The following is a 20830-nucleotide window of genomic DNA, read 5'->3' as shown; positions in this document are numbered from 1 at the left end:
CGCATCCTAAACATATGCCCTAGAGTTCTGGACACCCCCACACCAGGGAAAAGACCTTGTCTATTTATCCTATCCATGCTCCTCATGGTTTTATAAACCTCTATAAGGTCACCCTCAGACTCCAATGCTCCAGGGAAAACAGCCCCAGGTTATTCAACCTCTCCCTGTAGCTCAAATCCTCCAACCCTGGCAACATCCTTGTAAATCTTTTCTGAATCCTTTCAAGTTTCACAACATCCTTCCAATAAGAAGGAGACCAAAACTGCATGCAATATTTCAGGAGTGACCAGACCAATGTCCTGTGCAGCGACAATATGACCTCCCAACTCCTGTACTCAATGCTCTGATCAATAAAGGAAAGCATACGAAACACCTTCTTCACTATCTTATCTACCTGTGACTCTACTCTTAAGGAACTATGACCCTGCACTCCAAGGTCCCTTTGCTCAGCAACACTCATTAGGATCTAACCATTAAGTTCTGGATTAGTGGTGCTGGAAGAGCACAGCAGTTCAGGCAGCATCCAAGGAGCAGCGAAATTGACGTTTCGGGCAAAAGCCCTTCATCAGGAATAAAGGCAGAGAGCCTGAAGCGTGGAGAGATAAGCTAGAGGGGGGTGGGGGTGGGGAGAAAGTAGCATAGAGTACAATAGGTGAGTGGGGGAGGGGATGAAGGTGATAGGTCAGGGAGGAGAGGGTGGAAAGGTGGAAAAGAAGATAGGCAGGTAGGACAAGTCCGGACAAGTCATGGGGACAGTGCTGAGCTGGAAGTTTGGAACTAGGAAGAGGTGGGGGAAGGGGAAATGAGGAAACTGTTGAAGTCCACATTGATGCCCTGGGGTTGAAGTGTTCCGAGGCGGAAGATGAGGCGTTCTTCCTCCAGGCGTCTGGTAGTGAGGGAGCAGCGGTGAAGGAGGCCCAGGACCTCCATGTCCTCGGCAGAGTGGGAGGGGGAGTTGAAATGTTGGGCCACGGGGCGGTGTGGTTGATTGGTGCAGGTGTCCCGGAGATGTTCCCTCAAGCACTCTGCTAGGAGGCGCCCAGTCTCCCCAATGTAGAGGAGACCGCATCGGGAGCAACGGATACAATAAATGATGTGCAGGTAAAACTTTGATGGATGTGGAAGGCTCCTTTAGGGCCTTGGATAGAGGTGAAGGAGGAGGTGTGGGCGCAGGTTTTACAGTTCCTGCGGTGGCAGGGGAAGGTGCCAGGATGGGAGGGTGGGTTGTAGGGGGGCGTGGACCTGACCAGGTAGTCACGGAGGGAATGGCCTTTGCGGAAGGCGGAAAGGGGTGGGGAGGGAAATATATCCCTGGTGGTGGGGTCTTTTTGGAGGTGGCGGAAATGTCGGCAGATGATTTGATGTATGCGAAGGTTGGTAGGGTGGAAGGTGAGCACCAGGGGCGTTCTGTCCTTGTTACGGTTGGAGGGGTGGGGTCTGAGGGCGGAGGTGCAGGATGTGGACGAGGTGCGTTGGAGGGCATCTTTAACCACGTGGGAAGGGAAATTGTGGTCTCTAAAGAAGGAGGCCATTTACCTCTAACCATTAAGTGTATAAGTCCTGCTCTGATTTGCTTTTCCAAAATGCCTTGCATTTATCTAAATTAAACTCCATCTGCCACTCCTCAGCCTATTGGCCCATCTGACCATGATCCTGTTGTAATCTGAGATAACCCTCTTTGCTGTCCACTACACCTCCAATTTTGGCGTCATCTGCAAATTTACTAACCATACCTCTGATGTTCACATCCAAATCATTTATACTGATCCTTGTGGCACTCCACTGGTCACAGGCCTCCAGTCTGAGAAGCAACTCTCCACCACCATCCTCTGTTTCTACCTTTGAACCAATTCTGTATCCAAATGGCTAGATCTCCCTGTATTCCATGAGATGTAACCTTACTAACCAGTGTTCCATGAGGAACCTTATTGAACATTTTACTAAACTCCATACACAGGGGAACCTCGATTATCCGGCATTCAATTAACTGAATTTTGGATTATCCCAACATGATCGCAAGGTCCCAATGCTTGGCTAACTATGTTATATGGCGTTCAATTAACTGAATGAAATACTTCCCGCCCGTGAGCTTCAGACAATCGAGGTTCCTCTGGAGATCATGTCCACCGCTCTGCCCTCATCAATCCTCTTTGTTACTTCTTCAAAAAACTCAATCAAGTTTGCAAGAGATTATTTCTCATGCACAAAGCCAGGCTGACTATCCCTAATCAGTCTTTGCCTTTCCAAATACATGTAAATCCTGTCCCTCAGGATCTCCTTCAACAACATGCCCACCACCGATGTCAGGCTCACCGGTCTATAGCTCCCTGGCTTTTCCTTACCACCTTTCTTAAATAGTGGTCCCACATTAGTCAACCACCAGTCTTCTGACATGTCACCTGTGACTATCGATGATACAAATATCTCAGCAAGAGGCCCAGCAACCATGTCCTTAGCTTTGTTTATCTATTCAGTTTTTCTATTTTGTTCATAACATCCTCAAAAAAAGCTCCAAGCTTGTCAAACAGAATTTCTCATTCATAAATCCATGCTGACTATGCCTAATCAGATCATGATTATTCAAATTTCCATTTATCATATTTTTTACATTAGATTCTAGCAGGTCAGTGGTTCTCAGTTTTCTTTCTCAGTCCTTTCTTAAATAGTACAGTGACATTTGCTCACTTCCAATCTACAAGATTATGACAGAATCTATAGTTTTTTTGGAAGGCAATCATTAATTAGTTGTGATTTGGAGATGCCGGTGTTGGACTGGGGTGTAGAACGTTAAAAATCACACAACACCAGGTTATAGTCCAACAGGTTTATTTGGAAGCACTAGCTTTTGGAGAGCTGCTCCTTCATCAGGTAGTTGTGGAGTACACAATTGTAAGACACAGAATTTATAGCAAAAGTTTACAGTGTGATGTAACTGAAATTATATATTGAAAAAGACCTGGATTGTTTGTAAAGTCTCTCATCTTTTAGAATGACCAGGGTGGTTTTAGTTCTTTCCTATGTAAATTGCCAAACGTTTTTTAAAGTTACATTCGCAAGTGAACTTTAACAATTGGTGTCATGTCGGCTGAGATAATGCATTGTAGGTGCGAGCTGCCCTGTGTGAGGCTGTCTGTGCCGCAATGGTCAGACTGATTCTAATCTAGAAACAGATTTACAGAATCTTACATGGATTCATGCAGTACGTGTGCAGGAGTGTGTGTGTGTGCATGCATAGAGCAATGTGCACTGCACTGCACTACACACACACACACTCTCCTGAAATCACACACTCATGCAGAACCTCTCTCTTATGCTCATACACACACTCCAACACACACCCTCTCACAGACTTATACCCCTTTACACTCACACATATACACACACTCACTCAAAAGACACGCACACACAAGTTTGTAGGGTGAATTTGTACTTGCAGAATTACATTTCACTTTGCTCAAAAACTGCATGAAACCATGTAAGATTCTGTAAATCTGTTTTTAGATTAGAATCAGTCTGACCATTTTAGCAGAGACAGTCTCACACAGGGCAGCTCGCACTTTCAATGCATTATCTGGGCCAACATGACACCAATTGTTAAAGTTCACTTGAGAATGTAACCGTTCAAGAAAAGTTTTGCAATTTACATATGAAAGAACTGAATCCAACATGGTCATTCTAAAAGATGAGAGACTTAACAAACAATCCAGATCTTTTTCAATATATAATTTCAGTTACATCACAATGTAAACATTTGCTATAAATTCTGTGTCTTACAATCTTATTCTCCACAACTACCTGATGAAGGAGCAGCACTCCGAAAGTCAGTACTTCCAAATAAATCTTTGGACTATAACCTGCTGTTGTGTGATTTTTAAATTAATGAGTTGATTATCTTTGTTGGCACCTCGTTCAGTGCTTTAGGATGAAGAATATCATCAGAGGATTCATCCACTTTCATCCCATCAATTTCTCCAATACAGCCTTCCCACTATTACTAGCTCCTTTCAATTCCTAATGCTTCCTAGTAACTTAATCTCTAATTCTATAAGATTTCTTACATGTTACTCAGTGGAAATATACACAAAGTAATAATTTAGTTTCTCTTTGTTGGCACTCTCGTGGAGGTTGAACAGTTCATCCACTTTACCAACACCTTCCACCCCGACCTCAAATTTACCTGGACCGTCTCAGACTCCTCCCTCCCCTTTCTCGACCTCTCCATTTCTATCTCGGGCGACCGAATCAACACGGACATTTACTATAAACCGACCGACTCTCACAGCTACCTCAACTACACCTCCTCCCACCCTGCCCCCTGTAAAAACGCCATCCCATATTCCCAATTCCTTCGTCTCCACAGCATCTGCTCCCAGGAGGACCAGTTCCAGTACCGAACAACCCAGATGGCCTCCTTCTTCAAAGACCGCAATTTCCCCCCAGACGTGATCGACGATGCTCTCCACCGCATCTCCTCCACTTCCCGCTCCTCCGCCCTGGAGCCCCGCCCCTCCAATCGCCACCAGGACAGACACCTACTGGTCCTCACCCACCACCCCATTAACCTCCAGATACATCATATCATCCTTGGTCATTTCCACCACCTCCAAACAGACCCAACCACCAAGGATATATTTCCCTCCCCACTCCTATCAGCGTTCCGGAAAGACCACTCCCTCCGCGACTCCCTCGTCAGATCCACACCCCCCACCAACCCAACCTCCACTCCCGGCACCTTCCCCTGCAACCGCAAGAAATGCAAAACTTGCGCCCACACCTCCCCCCTCACTTCCCTCCAAGGCCCCAAGGGATCCTTCCATATCCAACAGAAATACACCTGCACCTCCACACACATCATTTACTGCATCCGCTGCACCCGATGTGGCCTCCTATACGTTGGGGAGACAGGCCACCTACTTGCGGAACATTTCAGAGAACACCTCTGGGACATCCGCACCAACCAACCCAACCGCCCTGTGGCTGAACACTTTAACTCCCCCTCCCACTCCGCCAAGGATACGCAGGTCCTTGGCCTCCTCCATTGCCAGACCATGACAACACGACGCCTGGAGGAAGAGTGCCTCATCTTCCGCCTAGGAACCCTCCAACCACAAAGGATGAATACAGATTTCTCCAGCTTCCTCATTTCCCCTCCCCCCACCTTTTCTCAGTCCCAACCCTCAGACTCAGCACCGCCTTCTTGACCTGCAATCTTCTTCCCGACCTCTCCGCCCCCACCCCCTCTCCGGCCTATCACCCTCACCTTAACCTCCTTCCACCTATCATATTTCCAGCACCCCTCCCCCAAGTCCCTCCTCCCTACCTTTTATCTTAGCCTGCTTGGCACACCCTCCTCATTCCTGAAGAAGGACTTATGCCCGAAACGTTGATACTCCTGTTCCTTTGATGCTGCCTGACCTGCTGCGCTTTTCCAGCAACACATTTTTAAGCTTATTCAACAAAGATGCAATAATCAGTTAACATATACATAAGAAAAAGAATAAATGCTTATTTCTCAAAATATCCCCAATGGACATGCACACGCATCAGGAAAAGAGGGCAATTGCTGTGCAAGCTTCTGAAAAAAAAACCTCTTTGGTCAGTGGGTTATTCTTGATAAAGCATAGAATCTTCTGGCTTATATAGGCAAGTCACTAATTTTGCTCAATTGTCTCTGAAACTTTGCAGATACAGCTTGCTCAGGAAATACACTCAAGATGTTTCTTCCATTATTCTTCGAAAAATACAAACTGGCTTCATCCTGAGCTCAACAAGAGAAGTTTTCTTTTCAGAAAAAGACAGTAATCAGCTAGACAGTTTGTTCTTAGCAAGCTTCCTTCAAGTCAGCTTGCTCTTATCAGGTATCCCTCCAACTGGAAGAGATAAAATAAGCGCCTCTCAAAGTCATTGTTTAGCTCCAGTAGGGATTCACAACGAAACAGCTATTACCAGTCATGTCATTGATAGAAAGCTTTGTTAAAAACAAATCTCCAATGTTTACAGTGATTTTTCAATTACCTCTTTTAAAGAAACCATTCCAGTCATTTCCCAAAACTTAAAATAAATCCATTTTCTGGACTTCTTCAAAATGTAAGTACCTTCAGCAATATTTTATGTAATGTGACTTCCTAACAACTCCTAATGTACTCTCAACCTCTGCTGCCAGTCAAAATTTGAAGGAGCCAAACCATGCCCCCTCCACCCATCCCTCGAGCAAATATCTAAATATGAAAGCACACAAAAACAATTCTAACATCAAATCAAGCCATTTGAGCATTTCAAAATCTTACATCAAAATTTCCTTCAATGCTTTGAGATTCCCAAGCCATTTATGATCTAATAATGCATGGGGCTTTGAGCTTATAAGTAGGCATGTGAAGAGTCTTATGAATTCAATTAAGTGTCAGGTCGCGTGAACAAAGCACAACCTGTCTATAACAGATTCTGCACTTATTAGTCTCAGACCAGTAGCTACAGGATTAACACATTTTTTGATAGCCAAAGAGTCAGATGTTTATTACCAGTTACTAATCAACAGCTTTTAAATTCCTAAAGAAGTACACAAATACAAAGATTGTTCAGAATACTAGCCTCAAAGGCATCTTTTAAAGAGAAGCACTTGAGAAAGGACAGCAAGAGATTGAAGCCAGATGTTCTAAACCCATATTTCAGTTGTTCTACTTTTATTCAGTGAATTTTATCTGAAAATAGTATGTCAGCAGTTAGCGCTTATCGAAACATTCAGGTTTTACATGCTCACTAAATTATAACATTTGAAGGTAAACATCTGCAAAATACACTATACCGTTAACTAAAATTACCACATTCCACTGCTCATACCTATCACATTGTTGCATTATTGAAATTTCCTTAATAATTTCCTGCAGGTCGGACTCCACTGGCACTTGCTTTATTGCAACAACTTGGCCAGATTCTTTATGGATTGCTTTAAAAACACTGCCATAAGATCTGAAAAAAAGAAAAGATGTATTTAAATAAATACCAAAAAAATTACTACTTTAAAGGAATTTTTTTAAAATGCTGTACTAAGTGCATCCCCTAATTTTAACACATGAAGGAAATTCCATTTCAGCCTATTTTCTCTGGCCCTTTTGTATCATGAACAATTTCTTGATCATCAAAATTATAGAAGACCAAGACAAAACACCCTACCTAATTTACTTGAAGTCACATTTATTAAGAATATATTACATGATGTTTATCTAAAATATTATAAAATGGTGTTACTTGAGCTGACCTGCTATATTAACAATGCACAGCAACTTAAATCTGTACAGCACCTCTAAAGTAATAAAATATCCCAAGGTAGTTTACTGGAGCCTATTACATTGTATGAAACTCAGCCATAGAAGATCATATTAAGTCACATAAGCTAGAACAAGTGAAATGTCTTAAAGGAGCAAAGTGACATCAAGATGGACACAAAGAAAATAATCAGTAGCAAGAGTACCGTTTTCCTTCCTCAAGTCCCTCAATCTCTTCTACTCCCCTACCTCTTTTAAAGCCTTCATTACAACTTTCTCCTCTGACCAATCCTAATTCTTCAACATTTGGCTCAACAAGCATTTACTTGTAATTATGCCACAATGAAGACTAAATCTATTATCTTTAAAGGTTTAGCCGAAGAAAACCATTGCTAGTCCAAGCCTGGAAATTCAACATCAATCTGATAGTTCATAGACGGTTCAAGAGAGGTGGTGAAGGGGTAGAGATAGATTCGTGCAAATATGTTGAAGCTGACCTCATATCTATATAAAATATTGCTAAGGATATTAAAGTCTGAAATACTAAATACCAATATATATGAATCACATTTTGTTTACACATTCACTCTTTTGCAAAGACATTCCTCCTAATTTGTTTATTTGTATTAATGGTGGCTATCATATATTTACATTGTTCTAGACATAGAGATAATTTTGTCTAATCCAGCTAAGCAAGCGTTTTGTGATTTTAAAGGTCCCCTTCAGATCTTCTCTATAGAATAGAAAAAAAAATCACTGCTGAACCATTCCTAATAGATGCATCCTCCTAATTCTGGTAACATCCTTTTAGATCTTTTTTGTACTTTCTCCAATACTTCTACAGTAGCGGCTCGATTTACGAACTTAATCTGTTCCAGGACCCAGTTCGCGAACCGAAAACGCTCCAGGGAAAACAGCCCTAGCCTATTCAACCTCTGCTCAATTCCTCCAACACTGGCAACATCCTTACAAATCTTTTCTGAACCCTTTCAAGTTGCACAACATCTTTCGGAAAGGAAGGAGACCAGAATTGCATGCAATATTCCAACAGTGGCCTAACCAATGTACTATACAGTCACAACATGACCTCCCAGCTCCTGTACTCAATACTCTGACCAATAAAGGAAAGCATACCAAACACCTTCTTCATTATCCTATCTACCTTCAACGCTACTTTCAAGGAGCTATGAACCTGCACTCCAAGGTCTCTTTGTTCAGCAACACTCCCTAGGACCTTACCTTTAAGTGTATAGTATAAGTCCTGCTAAGATTTGCTTTCACAAAATGCAGCACCTCGCATTTATCTAAATTAAATTCCATCTGCCACTCCTCAGCCCATTGGCCCATCTGATCAAGATCCTGTTGTAATCTGAGATAACCCTCTTCGCTGTCCACTACACTTCCAATCTGCAAACTCGTCAACCATATCTCCTATGTTCACATCCAAATCATTTGTATAAATGACGAAAAGTAGTGGACCCAGCACTAATCCTTGTGGCACTCCACTGATCACAGGCCTCCAGTCTGAAAAACAACCATCCACCACCACTTTGTCTTCTACCTTCAAGCCGGTTCTGTATCCAAATGGCGAGTTCTCCCTGTATTCTGTGAGATCTAACCTTGCTAACCAGTCTCCCATGGGGAACCTTGTCGAACACCTTACTGAAGTCCATGTACATAACGTCCACCGCTCTGCCGTCGTCAATCCTCTTTGTTATTTGTTGTGGTTCTGTTCGCCGAGCTGGGAATTTGTGTTACAGACGTTTCGTCCCCTGTCTAGATGACATCCTCAGTGCTTGGGAGCCTCCTGTGAAGCGCTTCTGTGACGTTTCCTCCGGCATTTATAGTGATTTGTACCTGCCGCTTCCGTTTGTTAGTTCCAGCTGTCCGCTGCAGTGTAAGAATTCCCGGTAGCTATTCCTCCCTCAAAGAACTATACTATTTTTAATACTGTTGGGAAGAGGAATTACTTGTCAGAAGAAAGCAACAGCAGAAGCCAAAATCAGTGACAGCACGATTGGCTCTGTTGTGCAGGAGGGAGAGTCAAAGTATTAGTAATAGAAGACTGTATACTCAGAGGCACAGATAGGTGTTTCTGTGATCACGGTCGAGACTCCAGGATGTGTTGCCTCCTTGGTGCCAAGGTCAAAGATGTCTCTTAGCAAGCATCGGACATCCTAAAAGAAGAGGATGAGCAGCCAGAAGTTTTGATTCAAATTGGCAGTAACGACATATGCAGGAAGAGAGATGAGATCCTTCAAAGGGAATTTAGGGAGTTAGGTAGGAAGTTGAAAAACTGGACCTCCAGGTTGTAATCACGAGATTAGTTCCTGTGCCTTATACTAGTGAGGCCAGAAAAAGGAAGATAATATAGTTGAATGTGTGGCTAAACAGCTGGTATAAGAGCGATGGCTTCACATATCTGGATCACTGGGATCTCTTCCAGAGCCGGGAGGACCTGCGCATGAAGGACAGGTTGCACCTAAATTTGAGGGCGACCTTGCAGGAGATTTCCAAGTGCCACTCAGGAGAGTTTAAACAAGTGTAGCAGTCGGGTGGGAACCAAAGCAATAGGTCAACATGTGGAGTGTTTGAGGAGAAGTAAAGGGCAGCACGGTGGCTCAGTGGTTAGCACTGCTGCCTCACAGCGCCAGAGACCCGGGTTCAATTCCCTCCTCAGGCAACGGTCTGTGTGGAATTTGTACATTCTCCCCATGTCTGCGTGGGCTTCCTCCGGGTTCTCCGGTTTCCTCCCACTGTCCAAAAATGTGCAGGTTAGGTGAATTGGCCATGCTAAACTGCCCGTAGTGTTAGGTTAAGGGGTAAATGTAGGGGAATGGGTCTGGGTGGGTTGCTCTTCAGAGGGTTGGTGTGGACTTGTTGGGCCGAAGGGCCTGTTTCCACACTGTAAGTAATCTAATCTAATCTAAACTTAAAATCAGTCTAATAGGAAGAATGGGCAGGGCAAAGTTAATGCACATGACATGACAGGACAGGTAGGAAGTTGAAAAACTGGACCTCCGGATTGTAATCACGGGATTACTTCCTGTGCCTTGTACTAGTGAGGCCAGAAAAAGGAAGATAATATAGTTGAATGTATGTAGTCTGAAGTATATTTATGCAAAAAGTATAACAAATAGGGCAATAAGGTTACAGAATGGATTAGTGCGGGGAATTACAACGTTGTAACCATTACAGAAACTTGGTCGAGAGAAGGGCCAGACTAGCAGCTCAACATTCCAGCATTAAAATGTTTCAGGTGTGATAGAGAAAGATGTAAAGGGAGGGGGGTGGGAGTTGCATGACTGATTAAGGAAAATGTCACAGTTGCACTAAGAGAGAAGGACATCTTGGAGGCTCATCCAGCTAGGCCATACAGGAAGAACTCAACAATAAGAAAGGAATATCATCATGATGGGATTAAAGTACAGGTCTCCAACACCAGTTGAAGATTGAGAAACAGATATTTCAGCAGATTGTGGAAAGACAACAGAGTTGTGTAGTGGATGATTTTAGCTTTTCCAATATTGACTGGGACTCCTTTTGTGCCAGGGCCTGGATATGGCAGAATTTGTCAGTTGATTCCAGGAGAATTTCTAAAAGCAATCAATACATAGGCGAATAATCACAAAAGAATAGCAAAGAATCAGTGTTGTTCCTTTGTTTAAGAGGGGCAACAGGAACAATCCAGGAAATTATGGGCCGGTGAGCTTTACATTAGTAATAGGGAAATTACTATCAGAGGTTCTAAGGTTCAGAGGACTTAACCGCATTTGGAAAAGAATGGACATTTTAGAGATAGTCAGCATGCCTCTTTGAAGGGGAAGTTTTGTCTCAGAAATTTGATTGAATTGTTTTTAAGGAAGTGACGAAGATGATTGATGAGGCTATCTATATGGACTTCACTAGAGCATTTGACAAGTTCCCTCACATGAGATCCATGGTGAGTTGGTAAGTGGGATACAAAACTTGCTTGGTCATAGAAGAGAAAGGGTAGTTGTGGAAGGATGTTTTTCTGACTGGGGGTCTGTAACCAGTGGTGCCCACAAGTATCAATGCTGGGAGCTCTACTGTTTGTAACTTATATAAATGATTTGGATGAAAATATAGGTGCTTTGATTAGTAAGTTTGCAGACGAAACAAAAATTGGTGGAGTGTGGCTCGTGAGGAAGGTTATCAGAGGTTACAGCAGGATATAGATCAATTGGAATGCTGGGTTGAGAAATCTACACTAGTGTGAGATGATGCATTTTGGGAGGTCAAATGCAAGGGTAAGGTATAGTAAATGGCACGATCCTTAAGAGCACTGACATTCAAAAGAGTCTTGGTGTGCAAGTCCATAGCTCCCTGAATGTGGCAAAACAAGTTGCTAAGGTAGTAAAGAAGGTAGGAGAAAGTGAGGACTGCAGATGCTGGAGACCAGAGTTGGAAAGTGTAGTGCTGGAAAAGCGCAGCAGGCCAGGCAGCATCCGAGGAGCAGGAGAATCGATGTTTCGGGCATAAGCCCTTCTTCAGGAATGAGGCTGGTGTGCCAAGCGGGCTGAGATAAAAGGTGGGGGGGGTGGGGGGGGGGGGGGGGGGGGGCACTGGGAATACAATAGGTGGAAGGAGGTGAGGGTGAGGGTGATAGGCCGGAGAGGGGTTGGGGGCAGAGAGGTCGGGAAGATGACTGCAGGTAAAGAGGGCAGTGCTGAATCCGGGGGTTGGGACTGAGATAAGGTGGGGGGAGGGGACCTCTCCACCCCCACCCCCTCTCCGGCCTATCAACCTCACCCTCACCTCCTTCCGCCTATGGTATTCCCAGCGCTCCTCCCCCAAACTCTCCCCCACCTTTTGTCTCAGCCCGCTTGGCGCACCAGCCTCATTCCTGAAGAAGGGCTTATGCCCGAAACGTCGAATCCCCTGCTCCTCGGATGCCGTAGTAAAGAAGGTGCATGACATCCTTGTCTGCATCAGTCAGGGCACTCAGCATAAAAGTTGACAAGTCATATTGCAGCTATATAAAACTTCAGTTCTGCCACATTTTGAGTATTGTGTGCAGTTCTGGTCACCATGCTATAGGAAGAATGTGAAAATTTTGGAGAGGGTGCAAAAGAGGATTACCATGACGTGGCCTGGAATGGATGCTATTAACTATAAAGAGAGGTTGGACAAAATTTGGGCAATCTTGTAGAAGTATATAAAATTATGAGAGGCATAGATAGGGTAAACAGTCGGAGTCTTTCTCCCAGGGTGGAAATGTCAAATGGGGGCATAGGTTGAAGTGAAAGGGGGAAAGCTTAAAGGAGATGTATAAGGAACTTTTTTTTAAAACACAGAGGTACCTGGAACATGCTGACAGGGAGGCCACAGAAGCAGATACTATAGGAACATTTAAAAGGCATTTAGACAAATACAAGAACTGACAGGGAATAGAGGGGTATGGACCATGTGCACACAAATGGGATTAGTTTAGAATGGCAACATAGTAAGTGCAGACAAGAGCCTAATTCAATGCTCGACTGTTCTATGTTCTAATATGAAAGCGTTCCATTTTCATTTCAAAACAGAGTATCTTTTAATCAATGGTAAGGAGAAGCACAAATTTTTATTTTCTAATTTTCAGAAGCAGTTGTTTTTGAATGGTCAAAGCTGTCAGGCATATAAATCACTTGTTTTCACAGTGGAAAATAGTAATTTATTCCCAAAAATTGCTAAAGGGCAACTTGGTGAAATAACTTTAACTGGGAGATGTTATTAAATAAATTGGTGGGTTTAAAAGTAGATAAGTTCCCGGGGCCTCATGGTCCGCACCGTTGGGTATTAAAGGAGGTGGCAGCAGAGACAGTGGATGTATTAGTAATGATACTCTAAAATTCCCTGGATTGTGAATAGGTACCAATGGATTAGAAACATGCTAATGTGACGTCGTTATTGAAAAATGGGAGATAGGCAAAAAGATGCCAACTTTAGACTAGTTATTTTGACCTCTGCAGTGGGGAAATTGCTGGAGTCAGTGATAAAGGAGGAGATAACTGAACAATTGGACAAGCAAAGATCAATTCACCAGTGTCAGCACTGTTTCATGAAGGGCACATCATATTTGACCAATTTGCTGGAGTTCTTCAAGGAATAACCAGCAAGGTGAATAACGGGAATCCAGTGAATGTGGTACAGCCAGCTTTCCAAAAGGAATCTGACAAATTGTCGCATAAAAGACTCACCCAGAAGGTCAGATCCCAGGGGGTTAAGGGTAGAGTTTTAGCTTGGATTTGCAGACTGACAGAAAGCAGGGGTCAGAATAAACAGGTCTTTGTCTGAATGGTGAACTATAACTGTAACTGGTTCAGTTCCCAGACCCCAACTATTTTTAATCTATATAAATGATCTATAAAAGAGGCAGAGTGTAACATAGCAAAAATTGCAAACTTTGGGAGATAGTTGGGAAAGCAGGCTGTGACGAGGAGATAAAGGGTTTACAGCCAGATATTGATAGGTTCGGAGAATGGGCCAGAGTCTGACAGATGGAGTTTAATGCAAGGTTGTCCATTTTGGCCAGAAAAATAACTCAGCAAATTATTATTTAAATGGGAAACAGATTCAAAGTGCATCAGTACAGAGGGATCCTGGCATCCTTGCGCATGAATAATAGAAATTCGGTATGCACTTGCAGTATATAATAAGAAAGGTAAATGGAATCTTGGCATTTATTACAAAAGTACTGGATTATAGGAGTAATAATATAGAGGTGCCAGTGCTGAACTGGGGTGGACAAAGTTAAAAATCACACAATACCAGGTTATAGTCCAAAAGGTTTATTTGAAAGTACAAGCTTTCGGAGCACTGCTCCTTTGTCAGGTAGCTAATGCCGCGCTCTGAAAGCTTGTACTTTCAAATAAATCTATTGGACTATAACGTGATATTGTATGATTTTTAACTTCATAGATGTAAAGAAGTGTCATTACAATTATATAAGACATTGGTGAGACCACACCTGGAGCACTGTAGGCAGTTTTGGTCTCCTTACTTCAGGAAGGATGTAGTGGCACTGGTGACAGTTGAGCAGGTTCACTAGATTGATCTAAGGGATGAAAAGGTTGTCATATAAGGAGCAATTGAATAGCTCAGGCTTGTACTCGCTGGAGTTCCAAAGAATGAGAGGAGATCTGATGGAGGTATAAAAAATGCTGAAGGGAATTGATAATGGAGACATTGAACATATGTTCCCCTTGTGGGACAGTCTAGAAGTAGTCATAGATATATAGAGTGAGAAGAGGTAGGTTCGAAACTGAGATAAGGAGAAACCACTTTCTCAAAGGGTTGTGAATCTATGGAACACAATGTACCAGAGTGCAGTGGTGGCAGAATCAATCAACAGAATCAAGAAATAAATAGATAGGTTTCTGATAAAAAGCGGGATAAAGGGCTATGGGGACCAGGCAAGAAAGTGGAGTTGAGACCAGGATAAAATCAGCCATAATCATGTTAAATGGCAGAGGAGGCTCGAAGGGTTGAACTGCCAACTCTCACTTCTAGTTCCTATGTTCCTATAGACAAAGGCAGACAGGACTTCTTTTCTGTACAATTTTAATGCATCGCAGCATTTTTGATAATTGGAAAAGCAATGCAATACATCAGAATTATATGGTAATTGTCAAGGCAAGAGACAAACTACCTGTGCCTTATGATGAATCACTGCATTAAAAACAGATCCATGTTACAATTTGGCATCTAATGCTGACATTTGACAGTCTTAAGACAATTTATAGTTAATCTTTCAAAATATCCCCCACTTCTCAAACAGGTTTCCAGTTGTGGTCACAAATTCTCTAATTCCTCTTTGGCTTATAAAATCCACACCAGTGCACAAAAGTAGTGTGTGGGAGAAAATGTGATTTTCCTATTGTCCTCACAATAGAAACCCAACCTCAGAAGAGGTATGAGTGAGTTTGCACCCAAGGTCTTCCCAACCCACCAATGACCACAAAAATAAATGGCATGGAGTCAGAAAAGTAGAAAACGTAAGTTCAGCACCACACATCCTATATCACACCTTCACTGGAGAAGAAAAGTTAATAAGAAAAGGGAGAATAAAATATGCACACAATCTTCCAAATATAAGTCTATAAAATCTTCTATTGGTACATAAAAATAAAACATTAGCTAAGTTGAATTGAGTCTGGTACAGAGAGTCAGGACAATTTATAAAGGGGAATAGAGAAATGGGAGCAAAGTTAAATGATAATCTCGTGAATGTTTTCACTGAGGAAATTACAATAAATCTCCCAGAATTAGAGATTGAAAGGACAAGGGACAATGAGGAATTGAGAAAATCAATATTACAAAGAAGGTTGTACTGGAGTCATTAATGGGGCTGAAAGTTCCTGGGACCTGATATTCTATATCCTAGAGTGTTAAAGAAGGTAATGACAAAGATGGTTAGTGACCCTGCGAATTGGAAGCTATCAAATGTCACCCCAATATTTAAGCAAGGAGTAAGAAATAAATCAGGGAACTACAGATCTGGCAATCTTACATCAGTAGGAGTAAAATGCTAAAATCTATTATAAAGGATATGATAAATAGATACTGTATAATAATGATCTGATTGGACACAGTAGGCATGGAATTGCAAATGGTAAATCGTGTTTGATGATCTTGGGGTTTTTTGAGGATTTACCAACAAAATTGATAAAGGGGAGATGAGAGACTTAGTAGATTTGGATTTTCAGATAAGATGCCCCACAAGAGGTTGGATTGCAAAATTAAAAAGCATGGGATAGGAGATTATATGCTGGCATGGTTTAAGATTGGCTAGCAGAAAGAAAACAGAGAATAGAAATAAATGGGTCATTCTTTTGTTGGCAGGCTGTGATGAATAGGGTATCAAAAGGATCAGTACTTGGCCACAGCTGTTCACAATGTACAGTAAATGATTTGACTGTGGAGACTAAATGTAATATTATGATGAAGACATAAAGCAGCTTCAGGAGGATTTCTACAGGTTAATAAATAGGAAAAAACAATCCAGATGAAATATATGGAAAAATATGAGGTTATCCACTTTGGTAGAAGAAACAGGTGTGTAGAGTATTTATTAAGTGGTAAGAGGTTTGAAACTAAAGGTAGATAAAGAGACGTGGGTGTCCTTGTCAACAAGTTACTGAGAGCAAACATGTAGGTACATCAAGCTATTAGGAAGGATAATGAAATGTTAGCCTTTATCACAAGAGGATTTGAGTATAACAGTAATGAAGTCTTGCTTCAATTGTACAGAAATTTGGTTAGACCACACCTGTGTGCTATTTTGATCGGATATTGTCAGAAATGAACTGTAACAGCAGGCTTTTGCCTGGGATGGTGGGATTGTAATATAAGGAGAGATTGGGCAAGTGAGGCTTGTATTCTTTACAGTTTCAAAGAATGAGATGTGATCTCATTGAAATGTACGTAATACTTAAAGAGAAAGAGAGGGTAGATGCAGGTAAGAGGTTTCCCTTGTTTGGGTAATTTAGAACCATTAAGGTGTGAATCTGAAATTCTCTACCCCAGTGAGCTGTGAAAACTCAGATTTTTGAGTATGTTTCAAGTAGAAATAAACATATTTCTGATTACAAATGGTTATGGGGATAGTGTGGGTTCAAGATATTGAAGTATTCATCAACCACGATCATCTTAAATAAAAGAGCATGCTTGATGTTCCTATGCTCCTATTCCTCTGCTCCAGCCCAATACCACTAACCTGTTCTATGCATTACAGTGTATACAAATGAGCTCACAGGAAATACTGACGTAAAGTTCCATTAACAAACTCAATGTTTAAAATTTACAAATTGAACCATTTCAAAGCTGTGCAATGATTCCAGCTTAGTATGGTAGCAAGAGAAGGATCCTGCTGATTAAAGAAGCCAGTTCAACAATTGCACCACTTACCCTTCACCAAGTTTTTCCAATACATCAAAAACCTCTTCAGGTTGCTTAGTAAGGCTGTCTTCACTCAGCTTTTTCAACTTGCTAAATTAATGAAAAAGAAATTGAAAAACATAAGAAAACATGAATCAGAAAAGGTATTCATTGCACTGAATCTTATTCAATCCATTAACATACACAATTAACCCTACTTAAATCACTGAACTGTTCTGAAAATGGTGTGAAACATTCTCCTTCATCAAAAGTCAGGTTCATAATACCACAACTAAAAATAATCTTTAAACATAGTATTTGATTATTATTCCCTATTGGATTTATTCATGACTAACTTACATTTGTTGCCCTAGTTATGGTCTTCCCAACAAGTGGAAGCAATTTTCCTAGATATATCCCAAAACAAGTTACTTACCAGTAGAGTCTTACAGATGTACAGGTAGGAAACAGTCCCTTCCTGACCAGATATCCTAACCTAATCTAGTCCCATTTGCCAGCACTTGGCCCATATCCCTCTAAACCCTTCCTATTCATACACCCACCCAGTTGCCTTTTAAATGTTGGAATTGTACCAGCCTCCACCACTTCCTCTGGTAGCCCATTCCATACACGCATCACCATCTGTGTGCAAACATTGCCCCTTAAGTCTCCTTTAAATCTTTTCCCTCTCACCTTAAACCTATGCCCTCTAGGTCTGGACTCCCCCACCCTGGGGGAAAAGACCTCATATATTTACCTTATCTATGCCCCTCATGATTTTATAAATCTCTGTAAGGTCATCCCTCAGCTTCCATGCTCCAGGGTAAACAGCACAAGCTTATTCAGCTTTTCCCGATAGTTCTTTCTAAATCTATCTTTGTAAATCTTTTCTGAACCCCTTCAATTTTCACAACATCCTTCCTATAGGAGGGAGACCAGACTTGCACACAATATTCCAAAAGTGGCCTAACCAATGTCCTATATAGCCACAATATGACCTCCCAACTCTTATATCTGATGCTCTGACCAGTAGAGGAAAGCACTCTAAACGCCTCCTTCACTATCCTATCTGAGACCACTTTAAGGAACTATGAACCTGCAGTCCAAGGCCTGTTTGTTTAGCAACACTCCCCTGGACTTTACCATTAAGTGTAAGTCCTGCCCTGATTTACCTTTCCAAAACGCAGCACCTCACAGTTATCTAAATTAAACTCTATCTGCCACTCCTCAGCCCATTGGCCCATCTGATCAAGAGATGGAAATGTGTTGCTGGAAAAGCGCAGCAGGTCAGGCAGCATCTAGGGAACAGGAGAATCGACGTTTCGGGCATTAGCCCTTCTTCAGGAATGAGGAAAGTTGGTCCAGCAGGCTAAGATAAAAGATAGGGAGGAGGGACTTGGGGGAGGGGCGTCGGAAATGTGATAGGTGGAAAGAGGTCAAGGTGAGGGTGATAGGTCAGACTGGGGTGGGGGCGGAGAGGTCGGGAAGAAGATTGCAGGTTAGGAAGGCGGTGCTGAATTTGACTGAGACAGGCTGGGGGGAGGGGAAATGAGGAAACTGGTGAAATCTGAGTTCATCCCTTGTGGTTGGAGGGTTCCTAGCCGGAAGATGAGGCGTTCTTCCTCCAACCGTCGTTTCGCTGTGGTCTGACGATGGGGGAGTCCAAAGACCTGCATATCCTTGGTGGAGTGGGAGGGGGTATTGAAATGTTGAGCTACAGGGTGGTTGGGTTGGTTGGTCCGGGTGTCCCAGAGGTGTTCCCTGAAACGCTCCGCAAGTAGGCGGCCCGTCTCCCCAATATAGAGGAGGCCACATCAGGTGCAAAGAATGCAATAGATGATATGTGTGGAGGTACAGGTGAATCTGTGGCGGATATGGAAGTTTCCTTTGGGGCCTTGGAGGGAGGTGAGGGGGGAGGTGTGGGCGCAAGTCTTGCACCTCCTGCGGTTGCAGGGGAAGGTGCCGGGAGTGGAGTTTGGGTTGGTGGGGGGTGTGGATCTGACGAGGGAGTCACGGAGGGAGTGGTCTTTACGGAATGCTGATAGGGGAGGGGAGGGAAATATATCCTTGGTGGTGGGGTCCGTTTGGAGGTGGCGGAAATGGCGGCGGATGATGCGCTGTACATGGAGGTTAGTGGGGTGGTAGGTGAGGACCAGTGGGGTGCTATCCTGGTGGCGGTTGGAGGGGCGGGGTTCAAGGGCGGAGGACCGGGAAGTGGAAGAGATGCGGTGGAGGGCATCGTCGACCACGTCGGGGGGGAAATTGCGGTCCTTGAAGAAGGAGGCCATCTGGGATGTGCGTTTTTGGAACTGGTCCTCCTGGGAGCAGATGCGGCGGAGTCGAAGGAATTGGGAGAATGGGATGGCATTTTTACAGGGGGCAGGATGGGAGGAGGTGTAGTCCAGGTAGCTGTGGGAGTCGGTTGGTTTGTAGTAGATGTTCCAGGTAGCTGTGGGAGTCGGTTTTCCAGGTAGCTGTGGGAGTCGGTTTTCCAGGTAGCTGTGGGAGTCAGTTTTTCGACTCCGCCGCACCATCCCATTCTCCCAATTCCTTCGACTCCGCCGCACCATCCCATTCTCCCAATTCCTTCGACTCCGCCGCACCATCCCATTCTCCCAATTCCTTCAACTCCGCCGCACCATCCCAGGGTTCTTGATCAGATGGAGAAAGTGAGGTCTGCAGATGCTGGAGATCAGAGCTGAAAATGTGTTGCTGGAAAAGTGCAGCAGGTCAGGCAGCATCCAAGGAGCAGGAGAATCGATGTTTCGGGCATCAGCCCTTCTTCAGGAATGAGGAAAGTGTGCCAAGCAGGCTAAGATAAAAGGTAGGGAGGAGGGACTTGGGGGAGGGGTGTTGGAAATGCATTTCGGGCTCATGCCCGAAACATCGATTCTCCTGTTCCTTGGATGCTGTTTAACTAGTTACTGTCAGTTTTAGCTTTCAGTGAAACCAGATAATTTACCATTAGGCTCATCCTTCGTAAGAATTCCAACAGTAGTTTTTGATCAAACATCATGCAAACTCTTGAGGGGTTACAGGGACAGTTATCAAAACACAGATTATTCAGGACTGAGGTCAATTAGTCAGACAAAAAGAACTCTTCTGCAGTTCATCAGTAAATTTAAACTACTCTGGGAAACACCCATCGCAGTGATTGATATTCAAGAATACCTACTTCATATTTGAGGTGGTGATCTTCACACTAACCAGAAACAGGTCCAAACCTCACTACAAGGAATTCAGCACTCATTTTTTCATTATACAAGCTGGAAACCTGTTTTAGAAGTCTACTACTCTCTATTATTTTAACGTGACATCTAATGTACTTCAGCTATTATCTACAGTTTAAGAGGGCCACTGGCCCTCCTTTCTAGTTCCTCTAGAACCAAATTATCCACATTTCTTCACAACTCTAAACTGAGAAGAAAGATAGAAGCAATATCTTATCTCAAAAGAGTGCAAGAGTTTTAAATTCTATACCCCAAAGAGCACTGATTGCTGAGTTGTTTCATATATTTAAGAGTGAGGTTGATAAAATTATGGAAGTCAAAGGATAAGGGCATCAAGAGGGGGATGAAGGATGGTTTGGGGGAGAATGGAGTTGACGTCCAATATAATCATACTAAAAGATGAAGAAGAGGGCTAAGGCCAAAAACTGTGTTTGTTCTCTCACAAATTATTCTAAA

The 20830-nt window shown here is 43.0% G+C and overlaps 1 protein-coding gene across 3 annotated transcripts in view; it reads right to left on the bottom strand.

Moving 5' to 3' along the window:
- Positions 1-20830, bottom strand: part of stk3 (serine/threonine kinase 3 (STE20 homolog, yeast)) — a 449830-nt gene that overhangs the window by 339232 nt on the left and 89768 nt on the right. For all 3 annotated transcript variants that reach the window (XR_006311343.2, XM_043687660.2, XM_043687663.2), the window contains exons 2-3: positions 17175-17255; positions 6838-6966 (exon numbers count right to left, since the gene is read on the bottom strand). Coding sequence is in view for 2 of the 3 variants with exons in the window: in XM_043687660.2 (XP_043543595.2) it covers positions 6838-6966; positions 17175-17255 (210 nt within the window). In the remaining variant the exon portion in view is untranslated. The remainder of the gene's footprint in view (positions 1-6837; positions 6967-17174; positions 17256-20830) is intronic.

The sequence above is a fragment of the Chiloscyllium plagiosum genome, unplaced genomic scaffold (genome assembly GCF_037043375.1).
Source record: "Chiloscyllium plagiosum isolate Xiang-an unplaced genomic scaffold, Cpla_swu_hap1 HiC_scaffold_4, whole genome shotgun sequence".
In the NCBI taxonomy this organism is placed as follows: Eukaryota; Metazoa; Chordata; class Chondrichthyes; order Orectolobiformes; family Hemiscylliidae; genus Chiloscyllium; species Chiloscyllium plagiosum.
Note: the sequence above shows the minus strand (reverse complement) of the source record. Positions and strands in the feature narration are given on the sequence as shown.